General features: G+C 47.1%; 7 protein-coding genes across 7 annotated transcripts; 1 reads left to right on the forward strand and 6 right to left on the reverse strand.

Annotated features, from left to right (window-relative positions):
- Positions 1-1,948: 1,948 nt before the first annotated feature.
- On the reverse strand, positions 1,949-3,653 carry EURHEDRAFT_386345 (uncharacterized protein). Its single transcript, XM_040779681.1, has 2 exons — positions 2,892-3,653; positions 1,949-2,839 (listed from the first exon to the last, which is right to left on the reverse strand). The coding sequence occupies exons 1-2, from the start codon at positions 3,583-3,585 to the stop codon at positions 2,043-2,045; spliced, it is 1,491 nt and encodes a 496-aa protein (XP_040639170.1). The 5' UTR covers positions 3,586-3,653; the 3' UTR covers positions 1,949-2,042.
- Positions 3,654-4,617: 964 nt separating this feature from the next.
- On the forward strand, positions 4,618-6,337 carry EURHEDRAFT_515338 (general substrate transporter; the record flags this gene model as incomplete). The annotated part of the gene is made up of 2 exons (XM_040786363.1): positions 4,618-6,060; positions 6,320-6,337. 2 exons carry the CDS (start codon positions 4,618-4,620, stop codon positions 6,335-6,337), a joined length of 1,461 nt encoding a protein of 486 aa, XP_040639171.1.
- A 1,009-nt stretch (positions 6,338-7,346) lies between these two features.
- Positions 7,347-8,980, reverse strand: EURHEDRAFT_515339 (alpha/beta hydrolase family protein; the record flags this gene model as incomplete). The annotated part of the gene is made up of 4 exons (XM_040786364.1): positions 7,347-7,614; positions 7,714-8,607; positions 8,660-8,689; positions 8,739-8,980. 4 exons carry the CDS (start codon positions 8,978-8,980, stop codon positions 7,347-7,349), a joined length of 1,434 nt encoding a protein of 477 aa, XP_040639172.1.
- A 427-nt stretch (positions 8,981-9,407) lies between these two features.
- Positions 9,408-10,503, reverse strand: EURHEDRAFT_455348 (acyl-CoA thioesterase; the record flags this gene model as incomplete). The annotated part of the gene is made up of 2 exons (XM_040784264.1): positions 9,408-10,319; positions 10,369-10,503. 2 exons carry the CDS (start codon positions 10,501-10,503, stop codon positions 9,408-9,410), a joined length of 1,047 nt encoding a protein of 348 aa, XP_040639173.1.
- Positions 10,504-10,950: 447 nt separating this feature from the next.
- Positions 10,951-11,694, reverse strand: EURHEDRAFT_455361 (uncharacterized protein; the record flags this gene model as incomplete). Its single annotated transcript, XM_040784266.1, has 1 exon — positions 10,951-11,694. One exon carries the CDS (start codon positions 11,692-11,694, stop codon positions 10,951-10,953), a length of 744 nt encoding a protein of 247 aa, XP_040639174.1.
- A 2,183-nt stretch (positions 11,695-13,877) lies between these two features.
- Positions 13,878-14,589, reverse strand: EURHEDRAFT_412302 (GFA family protein). Its single transcript, XM_040781874.1, has 2 exons — positions 14,035-14,589; positions 13,878-13,962 (listed from the first exon to the last, which is right to left on the reverse strand). Exon 1 carries the CDS (start codon positions 14,507-14,509, stop codon positions 14,099-14,101), a length of 411 nt encoding a protein of 136 aa, XP_040639175.1. The 5' UTR covers positions 14,510-14,589; the 3' UTR covers positions 13,878-13,962; positions 14,035-14,098.
- A 100-nt stretch (positions 14,590-14,689) lies between these two features.
- EURHEDRAFT_455863 (uncharacterized protein) lies at positions 14,690-15,190 on the reverse strand (the record flags this gene model as incomplete). Its single annotated transcript, XM_040784310.1, has 1 exon — positions 14,690-15,190. A coding segment is annotated over one exon (501 nt), but the record flags the coding sequence as incomplete, so codon positions are not given.
- Positions 15,191-15,349: the final 159 nt, after the last annotated feature.

Genomic DNA, 15,349 nt, shown 5'->3' on the forward strand with positions numbered 1-15,349 from the left:
ACCAACAACCCAGCATACGTGCTCGGTTGGTCTTGTTTCTCTATTTGTTACCTTTACCGTTTCTACTTGTTGATTATCTTACGGAGCCTGGAGGGAGCGATATACCTATCGACGCATATGACTTACTGAACCGGACCCGGATGGTCATTGAGCATACGATTACTTGGAAGATACTTAGGGTAAGTGTCCTGTCTCGAAATACAACTAACTAGAACCTTAGGTACGATATGTCACAGGCTCGGAATAGTAGATAATAACGAACTGAATTCCTATCTAGACTATTGTAGCCATCGACGAGAATATCGAATCTGGAGAAGAAAAGAGAAGAGGAAATCTATCTAGGTAATGAAGGGGTTTTATAGAGGTTGTTGCCGACATGGTTGAGTAGCAGCATTTGCGATGTATCATTCATTACTGCAGTGTTGAGCCGTCATATATGAGTCGTCAAATATGAGTCGTCACACGATACAAGGGAAGCCAGGTTGTGACAGCACTGAAGTGGAAGGATATTGAGCTCTATATGGTGAAGCATCCAGAAGATCCTGTATGCCAGGTACTTCTCATGAGGGTCACACATAGACTGAATAAGGGCAAGAGAAACAAGGGTGTTCTGTGAGTCTAAGACCCCATAAGTGTTGACATCTCCTAACTCTCCAAAGACCAGTCTTCACATACACAGAATGGAACAATAACCTTAGCCTTTGTGTTATCCAAGACATATTGGAACTCGCCTTTCTTGATGGTGCCTTCGCCAGCGATTGCATTAAAGAACTGTGAGATATTTGGCGCTTTACCCATGTCCCAGGCCATCAACTCAGCACTCCCCTACACTTTAAAGAGAGCATTAAAGACATCTTAATATTCAGACATGCCATCAGGAACTCTGAGTGTAATTGGATTACTGATGCAACACAAGCCTTTCCTTACAATCAAGCACAAGAATACAAGATTGCCACCAGCAAGTCAGCCAGATTTAAAAATCCTGGTTCTCTGTATAAATATCGCAGCTCTTCGAGCTGCGTCTTGTCTATGTATCTGTAGATAGCCTGACCTGTAGCTTAACCTGTTCGTCAATTCCTAATATATCTGTACCTGATCCTGTACCCTGACAAAGATACTCCTTCCCAATGCGGGCGTAAGGCTTGGAAATTAAAAGTTTCATGAAATAATTAATGCTTGCAAACTTGGTCAAACTTGGGTTGAAATTCGCTTACCAAATCTGTTTTTACTTTCTGTTATTATAGGTATTGCGCAGTCACTGCTTATTTTGCGTCTTCTGTAGTCATTGTGTCCTTTTGTATGGCAACCAATTTGTTCTCGACACATTGAGGTCGCATAATAAACAATTAGGAGAAATATGTATTTATCTAGCTACGCCACGATGAGCATATATAGATAGCATGCAACCTACAGCTTTTTATCTTCAAACTGCCGGAATATCCGACTCTACAGCTGAAGGGACGTCGGTGACCGGAATGGTGCATGTTATGAGACCTGTTTGCCATATCTCGCTTAGCCTTGTGCCATTTTTCTTTGTTCTCATAGGCCATAAAATATGTTGCCTTTCCCCTTTAGATTAGTGTAGGAGGATAGAGCAATTCGAGCTTCATTTCCATTCCGCATCCATTGTCTCATGATGTCACAACCACGGAAGTGCAGTGCCTTTGGTGACGAGGTCCCAGTTCCCGAAAATTATGGGTGGCAAGTTGACGAAGAAACTATGTTTTTATCTATATTGCCATTGATGCGCTGATGGATGAGGTGTCGATTTCTAATTTCTGGGAGTCACTTAAAAGCATGTAAACATAGGCTTCTACAACTAGATATAAGCAGAGATGTTCACTTGCATGGTCGATGATAGTATAACTCGCTGAAATAAGTACATGGGAATCGATAACTATACAACTACTTTAATGTTGATCAGATCTTGTTTCCCTAGACAGACTCTCTCTTTCGCAATCACGATCGATTCGTATTCCTTATCAGTTCAAGTACATCAATTTTTCATCAAGAAATGATCCCTGGTGATAGTTTGAATTATATTACATTGGGAAAGGCTCAACAGCAACGACACCCTTATCTCCGACAATTTTCTTCCACAGAGTTGCGATATCACCAGGAACATCCCACCTTGCTTCGGGCATAATTGTTACGTAGCACCGGGTCGTATCCAGCTCGACGGTCTTTCGAGGGTATTCAAACCACTCGGGGTGCTCTCCGGGATTCAAGTATTCAAATGTGATACCATGATAGAACATAGAACTCATCCCCATCGAGAAGTAGAGATTCTGTAGTGAAGGCATCCGGAGTACTGCAGTAGCCATTATCTTCATGAGAGGATCGAACATCTGCGGATCTGGCTGTGTCCTCCACATATGTTGGGGGTCGCCACCGTTCAAAAGGACCTCTCTGCATTCTGGCAGAGAATCCCCGAATTCAGAATTAAAGGAAGAGTTTGAGTCAGAGTCATCGACATCGTATGTATCATCCCGAGACTGTTCATAATATGCTTCGACATCGGTAGGATTTCCGGTGTAATACCATCGACCATCGTAAGTAATGAGCGCTCCTTGAATCTGCACTTTCTCAAGATATGGAAATGTTTTTTCTCCGTTGAATAGTGCAGGTGAGACCAGCCAATCCTCGGTGAGATTGAGGTTTGTCAGACGAGTGTTCTCTGCCAGTTTGCGAATGGCAACATTCAAGACATCTCCATCTGGGTAGTTGGGATCATCGGGTCGGTTTTTGAAGTTGTGGTTACACGGAATGCCTCGCTCGGTGTAGATGTTCAATGTCCGCAGGTTACTTATTGATGGCGACTCCAATGCCTTTGCAAGGCCTTTTGACAGTCAGTAAACATCTCAGATTAGTGAGTGGCATATCAATCTTACATAGCCTATGTTCATTTTGCATCTCTACCTGTTTAGCCTTGGGTGCGCTTAGTTCCAGAGTCAACCGTTCCAGACTGGGCAATGAGGCGATAATCTTCCCAATAGCCGAAGGATGCAGGTAGCGTGTTCCGTTGGCAATACTTAAGGCTTCAATAGACGGTGATTGGGACAAAGAAACCTCGTCTAAAGTAAGGTAGTTATCTTCAAAGCTCCACCGCTCGTGTGACAACCCAGAATCAAGCTCTGGCGGTCTCCGACCATAATCCGTAGGTGAGGATGCACCGAGAGTTAAATCGATGCCCTGCGTTCTCCAGGAGGATATGACATCAAAAAAGTCCGTTACGCCTCGACTGAAAGCTTCATTGTTTGCTTTGATTTCTCTCCTTCTTTCGATACAGAATATGCGGTTCTTGCTGTAGGCCGGCAGGTCGATTTCATAGTCCAGCTTTCGCAAAAAATTTCTTCGTCGTGGAGATGAGAATACTTGACGGAACATGTCCAGATCGGTGCTGTATTTCTTAATGTCCGCCATTGTAAAGCGTTCCACTGCGTTTTGCCATTTGCGCGAGATGGTCGCGTACTGGGCGACGTTTAGAACTGGTTTGGGGTCCCCGGGCGTGGGATTTTTGATTGGGGGGGTTTCAAAGAGATGAGGAATGATTAATTCCAGGATTTCTTGACTAAGGGACTCCATTTTCAGGATGGGCTAGGACAAGGGGAAATATTGAAGAAATGGATGTTTGACTCTTCGAGGGATTTGGGAGAATATTCATTATTAGAGCGGAGAGGATTAAAGAGGCCCGTTTGATCAATCAATCCGCCAGCCCCATATGTTTCCTGAATAAGTATTTCAAAAAAATGCGAGTTGTTGTCCTAGATTGACGCTTGGTGAATACAGGCACCTGACATAAGATCCCATTTCGGTATGAGACATTTACAGCTGTCCAACAGGGACAGGAATTTAGCCTCACGGACTATTTTCACGAGAATGTTATTTTCCGCGAACATTCTGACATGCAATTTACTAATTCCATGGTCTCTGATACCTGAAGCACATGGCCACATCTCCAGTATATCCAATCATCCCCAATTAGCTACCCCGTACGATGATAGCAACATGTGTGATGCACAAAGCTTAGCTACCTCCTATGACGTCCGGGTGCACATCACGCCTCGTAGCGAGCCCCGTGTCGAGTCTTGTTCTAAGACTGGCCAGAAACCGGACACGTGCAGGGGTTTTCGCTATTGTGACGGCCAAGGAACTACATTGTCCAATACGAGCCATCCTCAAGATCAGATCAGCGGGTGCTGATTGTCCATGCCAAGAATAGTCTACTATAGGCAGATCATTATATTAGCCGAGGTAATAGAGTTACTCCTCTTGGCTGTTTCGCTTAAGAATAGCCGAGTCAAGCATTTGCAAGCCAACGCAGTATGAGATTTCCCTGGACCTTCCTGAACGGATAGTGCTTGGTAGGCCCACCCCCGCATTTAGCATTATAGCCAACAAGCTCATGCCAAGGACCCCCGCAGACTCCACTTGTAGTTGCGAACCCTGGTCTTGGTATTGCTGCTTTGGGGTTCCCTGCTCGGATGGTGACCTCCGCATGAGACGAGGCATATCCTCGACTATGTATATTGCAAGGGCCCCCTCGTCTTGTCTTTGCTCCTTGTAACAGACCTTTTGTGTTTCCAGGAGCCTATATATTACTAGATGGGGTTCACTATGTTGCAAGAACTCTGCAGGATCAATTCCTACAACGCTTGGGTCGTGGTCTTTGTGGCCATCAGCACCATCGCCAGTGCTTATGGACTGGCTATCATCGGTTCGACTGTCGGAGAACCCGGCTTCTACGATTACTTCGGTCTCGCCGCTGAAGGAGAGCCAGGATATGACCATACCACCAACATGGTCGGCGCCTTGAACGGCGTCAATTCAGCAGGCAACATCGCAGGAGCAATCCTCCAAGCCTGGACAGCAGACCTCTTCGGACGCAAACGAACCATTCAGCTCGGATCAATAGTCTTAGTTGTTGGCGGTGCACTATGTGCAGGGTCCGTGCCCATGGCCATGTTTTTGGTCGGCCGTTTCATCGCCGGTATGGGCTCCGGCATTCTTACTTGCATCGTCCCCATCTACCAAGCAGAGATCTCCACTGCAGAAACCCGTGGTGCAATGGTCGCCATGACCGGTGTCATGTACTCGATGGGATACAGTCTTGCTGGCTGGCTGGGCTACGCCTGCTACCACATGCCCTCGAACAGTCCCGCCGTCTCGTTTTCCTGGCGCTTCCCGCTAGCCGTGCAGGTACTCTTCCCCCTCATCGTCCTGGCAGGTAGTTCCTGGATTCCCTACTCGCCCCGCTGGCTCCTCCAGCAAAACCGCCGCGAAGAAGCCTTATCCATCCTCGAGCGCCTGCACGAAATCCCTGACGACCCGCAGCACGTTAAAGCGCACCGCGAATTCGATATGATTGACGAACAGTACGCCCTCGACCAAGCCCTTAGTCTAAAGCGTCGCTTCGAGCTCTTCCGGACAGCTCCCAACCGCCGTCGCTGTCTTGTCGCTTCCCTGCTCATGTGGGGGGACCAGTTCTTGGGTGTCTATGTCATGACAAACTACGGTGTGATCATTTACGGAAACCTGGGCCTTACGGGATCAATCCCACTACTCCTAAACGCATGCTGGAACAGCTTCACCATGATCGGAAACAGCTGGACAGCGTTCTCAGTCGACCGCTTCGGTCGTCGAACATACCTCATTATCGGCACCATGGGTTGCATCGTCTCACTCGCCTTCCTCTGCGCCTTATCCGCAGAGTACCTAGACACAAGCAACATGCCCGGTCTCCGCGCAGCGGTATTCTTTATGTTCTTCTACATTTTCTGGTGGTCATTCTTCATGGACGCCACGCAATATGTCTATGTCGCCGAGATTTTCCCCAACCATCTCCGTCCACAGGGTGTAGCCCTAGGTCTCACGGTCTTCTACCTCGCCTCTGAAGTAACTCTCGTCGGTGCACCTGTGGCGCTTAACAAGATCGGGTGGAAATTCTATCTCGTCCTGATCGTCCCCTCCGCTTGTTATCTGGTGGCTATGTATTTCCTGTTCCCCGAGACAAAGGGCCAGACCCTTGAGGAGATCGGGGCGTTGTTTGGGGATGACAATGCTGCGAATGTTATTGAGAGGCAGGCGAGAGTGGAGGAGGGTCAGTCAAGTGATGAAAAGCCTGGTGCTTCGCCGGAGAGCATATAGAGGCATAATGGATAATGCTTAATGAAATATGAATGTATGTAGAACTTGATTGGGTCTATTTGAATCGTATTGCCACCCAATGCTCCGAGCGCAAAATATTCCTTAACAGTGACAGTCATATCCCATATAAGATTCTCATGGTCACTGACCTTCCAAGTGACATTTCTTCAAGATGTACCGGGAAGATTGAGTCTCGCAAGCGATTGCACAAATGCTTGCGTAAAACGGCTTTCCAGGTTCAGTTGCTGACGTTCCTGGTAAAACATCCATGACACTTATTCCAACGCTGCTGTAGCGTACCAATGCAGTTCAAAGGCATTACTAAATTGTATGGCATCAGACCCTTCGACCTCTGCAAAAATATTCCACAATTCGTCGACAGCATTCCTTCTCCGGGTCCCCCTCGTTTATACGACCTCAAAAACCAGTAACCCCAATTGAGGATTGTCGAACGTTCACACCAACTAGAAAACCATAGTTTGATGGTAAGTGCGATATACTTTGCTGTTTTCCATTCCAAACTGGATCCAGAGAAGCTCATCAACTTTTGCCCGTTCTAACCGGGTATTTTTCTGCTATCTCGGTGTAGGGTTGGAAGATCAATGCGGTGGTTGGGCGACAGGCGGAGAGCTACGTATCCAGAAAGCGCCAGAGGTATTCCATTCACAGTTGAAAATTTATGTATTATTTCAAAGCAACCGAAGAAATGTTGCTTTTAATTAAGCAATTCGCTTCCCCATGGGTGGAGGAAGTGGTGGTCCCAGGAGACTTGCAGTTCACGGGTAATGGGCGCATGATAGACAAAGATACAAATGATAGCGTTCATCAAGTAGCCAAACTCGGATGATCTTGACGATTCTGTTATAGATTTGGTAATGGTATAGTGAGTAGCGTTTAAACAGACTCTGGAGTTCAGGTAGCGTCTAGCAAGCTGTGTAGATTGGATATGGAATGAATTCCACAGGGTACTGTAAGGAGGAATCCAAGGGTAAATATAGGAGAGTAATAATATCTAGTTATCAAGAGTGGCAGTTGGTTGTTGGTGTCTTGGGGGTCTAACAATGATGTGCCTAGAGGCAAGATCGGCACCTTCCCAATTCAGTCGACCTCAAGTCACGACTTCCGCCAGTGAAGACCCAATACAAGCTAATGTACAATCCAATTCCCGTCCCAATGAGCAGTATGAAACAAGCTATAAATTAAAGGAAACGCCCCTTCTGGTGCAACCACTGATCTATGTGATCAAAACATGTCTTCACCGTATCCCCATACTGACCCGAATACAACTCACACTCAGTGCAGACGTTAATTGTATGCGAAGCACCCTCCACAAAGGCAATTGACTTGTCGTTGCTACCCGAGTTGAGATAGATCTTCTCCGCATTGAGATACTCCCAGTGACCCGTCATACCCATAGCAAGGATCGGAACGCTGACACCCGCCGCAGAGGAAATTGGTGCTGTCTGGCTGGAGTTCCACTCGATACCCTTAAATCCGTCGGGAAGGTACTCGAATTAGTTGTTAACGCGGATAGCTAATGTTTCCAAGAAGCGGTTAATGGAGGACTTGATGGCGCCGTCGTAGAACTTGGATGCAAAGGAGCCGATGGCAGTAGGGACACGGACAGAATGCACGACTTGAGTGCTGTTGGTACCGCCATTGTGCAGAAGAGGCCAGGCGTGCGTGGTGTGTGCAAGGAAACGAGTATCCTCAGCGAAGAACTTGTTGTTCATACCGACATAGTTAGCGTCTGGGATGGTCAGCGGCTCGTCGTCAGCGTAGAGGCCGTTCCTAGCTGCGATGGCCTTGCTGCGGTTTAGTGCGTGGTCGATGATACGGTTCCAGCGAGCGACAACACCAGACTGGTAGGACTTTCTGAAGGAGGTAGAGTAGTTGGCGCCGTTCGGCGTGTAGCCGTTGGCTGGATTGTATAGGTTTAGCGAGGCGTTGATTTTTAGACCGCTGTTTTCGTCCGTGATAGCCGGGTTTACACTAAGGAAGGCCATCGTTGACAGGCCGTAGTTGGCGTCGATGGAGATGAAGCCGTCTGCAGCGGGGAGGTTGGCCAAGTCATCCGAGCAAGGGTAGAGCTTCTCAGGCCCATTGCAGGCCGCGACACCATTCTCTGCAATGTTCTGGTAAGCCCACAGCATGGCACCGCCGCCACTGTGGCCGAGAGCAACCACCTTGTCGATGTAGGTCTGATTGCGCAAGTAGGAAATGCCGCTGCCGGCATTTTGCAACATGTCTTCGAAGGCCAGGTCCGTCATCTTTCCGGACTTGCTGGCGTTGTTGTTGGCGCAGAGGACCGTGTACCCGCGCTTGTACAATTCTGTACAGGCGATGAAGTTGAGGTAGTCTTGTTCAGCGTGCATGATGAAGATGGCAACATTAGCCTTTGGGTCTGGGTTGGATGGACGGTACAGGCCTCCAATAATGCCATTTCCCAGGTCAAGGAGTCTTGCAGGGAGGGTTTCGTTGGCAGCAAATGCTGAGCCCAGCAGGGCCAGACCGGTCAGCAGGCTCTTGAAGACCATCTTGGCTGGAAGAACGAATGAAAAGATGTGAAGATCTGTCTCTATTTCGCTTACTCCGGGGCTAGTAGCTTTATAGTTCCAACCGGTTGACCTTTTATCCGAGTTAATAATTCAGGGCAAAAACCATTGTTTGTTGCTGCATCAAACAAGGGCCTAAGTGGGGATTCCTCAGTATCAAGATAGTCTATGGTGATACTCCGGTCCGACTCCGGGCATCGCAGCCACTGGCATTGAGTCCATTCAGGCCCTGACAGTAGTGGCCGCGTAACCTGATCATCGCAATTTTGAAGAAACATTGAATTAGCGTGAAGAAACTGGTACAGAAACTCGGTGATAAGATCAAGGTACGTCGTCAACTTCATACTCTGCCCAAAATGGTAATTACCTCCGAACCCTATAGCTTGTTCTACATCCGATGTTTATCCGGTGTGGTTGAGGTTAAATGAGATATTTCAAGAATTAATGAAGATTCAGGGATCATCAGGGTTACTCGGGGATAGTCTTCGGGATTCTTATCAATCTGAATGGCTCGATGAACCGGGCCTATGGTGTTTCTTACTAGCAGTGAGTAGTATAATGTTGCCGTTGATTCTAAGTGCAAACCTATGTTCTTCGTGGAAAATCAGCAGCAGCTTCATATAGAAAAGAAGCAGTATCACGGAAAAGCCGCCTATTATCAACTCCAATACCCAGATTGTCCCTCATTAAATTGACCATATGCATTTATTGATACTCCCACTCCTGCTGCAGTTTCACATCCAGGGCACTATATCCCTCCACCACCTTCAACCCTCTCAGTCTCTCCTGCTCGATTCTCTGCCACGTCCACTCGTCCGCAGACCATGATTCCGAATTGGCCTTCTTCTGCTCTTCGAGCGTTTCCCGACCAGGGACTTGGTCCGCATCAATCTTCAAGACCTCCCGCACGAGCGAGTCATCCACTCCAGCTGTGTCCTTGAGCCCCTCCCCTTCCGCAGGCGTGACGATTCCAGAGACATCTTTCGATTCCACGGGCATAGGAGTCTCACCAGCACTTTTCGGTCGAGGCGGCAAGAACCCGCTAGTACGAAGCACCCGCTCCGGGGGAACCGTCAATCGGCCCTTCTTGACAACATACTTGGTGAGAGCGGTAGCAAGCAGAGTCTTCTTCCCATCGCTACCCTTCTTAGCAGGACGGATATAGAAACTCAATACGTACAACCACTTCTCATCCCAGGCGACGGCTTTCGATTGGATATCCACGCGCTCAAACGGCTTAATCTCCCGCTTGAAACTGCAGTACACAGAACCTACGGCGATGTACATCCAGGGTAACTTCTTCGGCACGCGTTTGCCTTCCTTCTGGCATTTTTCGATAGTCTCTTGATCGAGTACTTTGCTGAGGATCCCGACACCAGGGGACAAAATGCGCGTGGCAAGTGCAGTACGCGCAATGTCCAGGTCAGAAAAATAGGTGCTGTTGGATTTGTGGAGGTTGTAGTCTGATTCCAGGAGAGGTGTGCGGGTGCTCAGCCCATACGACGCGAAAACAGGATGTATCGGTTTGCCATTGGCGGTGGTGGATTTGCCATTCGGGTAAAATGGAGCGTCTGGTTTCCACCGAATATTCCTCAGGAATACATGGAGAAGACGGATCTATGAGAGTTAGCTTGTGATCCATCCACCGAGTAAACAATATACTCACGTGCCAGACGAAAGGGAGATTCTTCAGATTGATCAAAGCTAAGAATAATGCCAGGGTCTTCCACGACGCTAGCGGGACTATGGATGACAGAACTTGGCGTATGTTGTCAATAGGTAAGGAGATCGGAATGTTCATGTTGGACATGTATTACGATCTCGGGGACATGGAATGTACTCCGTACGGATATGTCAAATCCAGCAAAGTATTAAGAAAGGCGCATTAATTAACTGCAATTGAAATCGAAAGAATGTATTTAAGATATATCGGACAAGATCTAATAAAAAAAATGAATGGCAGCTGATAAACAATCAGCCTCACGATCCTCAACAGGTAAGCTGAAAGTCGCGATTTTGTTGGGACGATAAGCCGAGGTCCTTGGAATCACGTGTGTTGATTATCTATTCTTGCATAATTGTGCATAAATATGTATAATTGCCACGATACATGAATTGAAATAGGTAGGGCCGAAGTGACTTTATAGTACATTGAATTTAGACCTTGATTGATGATCAAAAATATTTTGTTCTTGGTGTATGCGCAATAACCAGCCATGCGCACTCACCGCGGCAAAATGGTACAGCTTTATGCCTTGGATCGTAAAGCATAGGATCTGACTGGCAAAAGCTTGAATGTTTTGGGAAAGCCCGTTTGCAATTCTGACACAATCACATTCATTCCAGCATCTCTGAAAATGTCTCTGAACTTTGCATCTGTCCTGGTCACACTGCTGTCCAAACCATCATACATATCATCGCCATTCGGATCTGTCGAAAGATTCTCTTTGAAAACCAAGATTCCAGTCTCCGTCAGGGCATCACGGCATCGTCTTACATACTCAATCAGTTGCCAGTCTTTCAGATGCCCCACGCAGAACTGCGTCCAGATCAAATCATACTTTTTCTCCGGGCGCCATGCTTCTATGCCGACAGTATAGATCACGCCAACTACCCCAGATGCCTTCAAGGTGCTCTCATGGAGCGTCTGCGTGAACTTTTCGACAGGCTCAACCGCGTCAACAGTTTCACAAACTTGGCTGAGAAAGCCTTCTGTCACACGGCCAACTCCTGCACCGCAGTCGACTCCTGTTGATAGCTTCCCTTCGGTCGTGCACGTAGGTACAAGCCGTCTAGCTTTAGCTAGGAAGGACTTAGATCCTCGCAGGTCAATTCTCGAGTACCATGGATACCCCCCCAAGGCCGCCAGCATACCGTTTGCTGTGGGGGGAACACTGTTCCAGTACTTGATGGAAGCAGCAGGGTCTATGCCATGATCTACCGCAGGAGAGGCATGGTCGCGAGGTTGTTCCTCGTTGATTGCCTGGGGCATGGTGGTGGATGAGAAAATGTCTGTTGAGCACGGATCTTTCTATTTAGTCTGTTTGTGCGGGGGCATAAAGCTGACATAATCCAGGGCTGTTCCACCGTCCAAAGCCGTGTCGGTCTGCTGGCTCCCCAGACTGATCCGGGATATCAACTTGATCAATCCTATCATGTAAATTGCGGAAGCCGGGATTGTTCTTTGAATCGCCTGAAGGTAAAGTCGACAATAAGAGATGAACAATAACACGCACATGGCTTACACCTGGCCCGAGATGAAGGCTCTCTAGGGCTGTTGCAAAATAATTGTGCCGTTTTGTTCTGGAGCATTCGTCGAGTTTGTTTCTTGTCCTTTCGTATACGCCAAAGGAAACTGCTGTGAGGTTTGAACAAAAGCGTTGCTTATCATTGTAAGCATCGTCTAGACAGGCGACCTTGTAACCTAAGATCTTCTCCATTCGATCCAAGGAGATTGAAAGCCCACATTTCGCCATTCGGTATATCAGTAGCTATCAGACCACTATTTTGCAAAGCCGTCAAGTGATATTTGAGAGAATTTTTAATGGATTTCGCTGATCAATGACACATATTTGTTGTTGATGCATTAGTAACTGTGCGTTCCAAATCACCGGGATTTTGCATTCTAATTAGTTTTTATCTACGATTAATGCCCTTTTACCAACAGGAATGATATCCTCCGCTTCATGAAAAGACTAGGATACACCGGGAGATCGGAAACACTGCGCTTATGCTCGTATATGAATATCTGAAGTATGCGATATCAAAGTTGCTCTAGATAGTGCCGAGCCTCCGTGAAAGTGAAAGCCCATAACAGAACGCTGCACTTTATATAACTAGCAAACGATCAAGAAATACTTGAGTTGTTGGTGGAGCATAGAGCAGCCGGCATATCGAATACTCGAGTGCATAATGTAGTTACTAGAAAAGAGCGGAGCTGACATTAAGGTAGAAGAGGCACCGATCAAAGGCTGTGGCTATATTCTCGACTGCTCTTTAAAAATTTCTAATTTAAGGCTCTCGTTATTCTAGAGGGTCTACTGAGGCTTATGATGAGAAACGGCTATTGTAAGAAAAAGTATGCATTGAAATCAGTCTAACAGGTTCCTTCACTCTATCAAGTAGTGCCAACCATCTACTGATAACGCCAAATGGACCAGAAACTACAAATAAAAAATATACGAAACACCGACCTTTCTCTCCATAGCACCGCCCGCACAAAATATCCCCCGATAATCGTTCATTCCGCACTTGCCGTTTACTCAGGTTACCTTCTGAAATTGATCAAATTGCCTCGAGTCCCTAGATACCCCGATCTCTAATTTCTCAAAAAAGCTTTGTGCCAATATAAAACAAGCCTTGTATACGGCAGAATCCGACCACTATGCAAATCCTCACGAGCCTGCGCATGCGCATAAGAAAAAAACTTTATAGTACCCATCAACGGTGCTAGGGGTCCTAACAATGAGGCATACCTCAAGGAAATCATCTTTTTCTGTTGCAGCTGCTGTCGGGCATAATCATCACGCGGTGGGAGTCGATGTTGCGAAGCATTGCGTAGAAGACGTTGCGTTCGTCGGTGAGGTTGGAGTTGAAGCAGGGGAACCAGAGGTGCCAGTATCTGGGTATTTGATGGCTCGATTAAAGCTGTTGAAACGGTGGGAATGCAGTGGAAACTGGCGGTGATTGTTTTCTGAGGGTCATCGAGTGAGTAGAGATTGATTGATTGATGATGGAGAGGTTCTGGAAGAATTCCTGGCCATATTTATGTCCAAATTCAAGACATTGAAGAGTACATAAGTTGGATTTGTTATAGGGTAATATTATAGAGAGTAAATAGATGAATGATGATGATTGTTCATTTCATAGCCAATGGTAGTGTGGAATGGTATCAACTCTTTGATCTTTGACGGTTTTGCGGAAGGAGCCGTACTCTACAAGGCTATTGGCAAGTTCTATGTTTCGGTCCTTGAAGGAAGAGCTTTGTAGCCGTTCTTTCAAAAGGAAATTGTCCATATTCATTCATCTAAAGTGTAACATCTTGTTAATCATGATTGTTTGTCTTCAACTAGGCACCAAATGCCAATTGTTTCAGTCATAGCCATTTTAAAGCATTCCTGGAAATACCTTTATTGGTGTAAAAGGAAAAACCCAGTTTCATGTTAACAGGTCCCTGTGTCCGGCACAATCGACATTTAGCGCATGGATCTCTACAGCTCTGCTTTCCCCTAAAGAAAAGGAGGCCATTGCCCCGTTTCATCTTAAATAACCGTTAGCAAACTATTGAATTTGAAAACGAAAGCGAATCGCTTTGGACATCCCGCTAACTTACTAATCCGAAGAATACTAGTTAACCAGAAAAGGTCCATGGCAAACACCCAACTTCCACACCAACCCTACCCCATGAAATGCCTCTCAAACCTTTCCAGGCCATCCCCCGGCACTTCAAACCACCCCGCCTTCTCCTCTAAAAAAATATGGCAATCCGGTCTTGGGATCTCCTCCCCATCACTTCCCGGGTCAATTGTTCCCGCCGGTATCCCGATTAACTCTGGCATGTTCTTGTAAGCCATAGTAAGACTCGACCCGCATTTCGGACAAAAACCGCGTGTTGCGATGGCACTGGAGGAGCGGGTTGTTGGTGGGGAAGTGATCCAGGTTACTTGGGAGACATCAAAATGCGCCCATGTTTGGTAGGGAGCGCCGGATTGTTTGCGACAGGTTGTACAGTGGCAATTGACGAGTTTGGTCGGGGGGCGCGTGGTGTTGTAGCGGATGTGGGTGCAAGAGCAGCTTCCGGTCGTCATTATAGATGTATGGTGTAGAAACTGCAAAAGAAATGTTCAATTGAGTATGTTTGAACATGGGGGGGAAAAGAAGAAGACCAAAGAACAAGTCTGTTTATCAACCCCGCAAAGCATACCATAGCATTTCAGATTGTCGTCATCTCATGTTAAAACAAATACACAGCTAATCGCATCCTCCACCTATTCCTTACTCGCCTTTTTATGCCCCCTATTTTTATTCGTCTTCGGGTCCCGCCAGTACCTACCCCCTATCGACTGTGCATCCTCGCCGCAAAACCGCTCAAACTCATTCATCTCGAAATATAATGACTCCCCATCCACAAACTCCGCGGAAATTACAGCAGCCGAGTGTCCCGAGCAATGTGCCCAGCAACCACCCTCAAACTCCTTATAATGCTCTGTTGCACTACCTGATTCTTCGGCCTCCTGGAGCATGGTGTCGGTTTGTTCGTAGAAGGCTTCAAAGAGCGGCTCTAGGACAAGGTGGTTGAGACGGGTCTTGAGAGGGGCTTGCTCCTTTGTCCTTTGCAAGCTGTAGCGGATGTAGAAGGTGTCGAGGTTGTTGGGGTCGGCTGTGCCAGTGAAGTTGGGGTGGGAGAAGAAGCGTTGGCCTTTCGAGGAGAGGAGGGTGGTGAGATTGGGGGTTGGGTCGAGGGGAGCTTGAATAGTTTGGAAGAGGGGGGGGGGGGGGGGTGGGCGTTGTTTTCGTCAACACAGGCCTGGGGGGTGGTTTCTTGGTCTCTTTTTGCTTGGCTCCTTAATTATGGTGGTGATTGCTGATGAATTGGGGAAGGGAAGAGGGAATAAGGCAGGGAGGCCAATGGCTTCTATAGTGAGTCT

Source organism: Aspergillus ruber (assembly GCF_000600275.1).
Source record: "Aspergillus ruber CBS 135680 unplaced genomic scaffold scaffold00012, whole genome shotgun sequence".
NCBI classification, from domain to species: Eukaryota; Fungi; Ascomycota; class Eurotiomycetes; order Eurotiales; family Aspergillaceae; genus Aspergillus; species Aspergillus ruber.

Bases quoted from the DNA above. Each gene is read 5' to 3' on its own strand.
- EURHEDRAFT_412302 (XM_040781874.1), bottom strand. From the start codon at position 14,509: ATGACGACCGGAAGCTGCTCTTGCACCCACATCCGCTACAACACCACG.
- EURHEDRAFT_386345 (XM_040779681.1), bottom strand. From the start codon at position 3,585: ATGGAGTCCCTTAGTCAAGAAATCCTGGAATTAATCATTCCTCATCTC. The intron at 2,840-2,891 runs GTAAGATTGATA...GACTGTCAAAAG, and splicing joins GCAAAATGAACATAGGCTAT to GCCTTGCAAAGGCATTGGAG.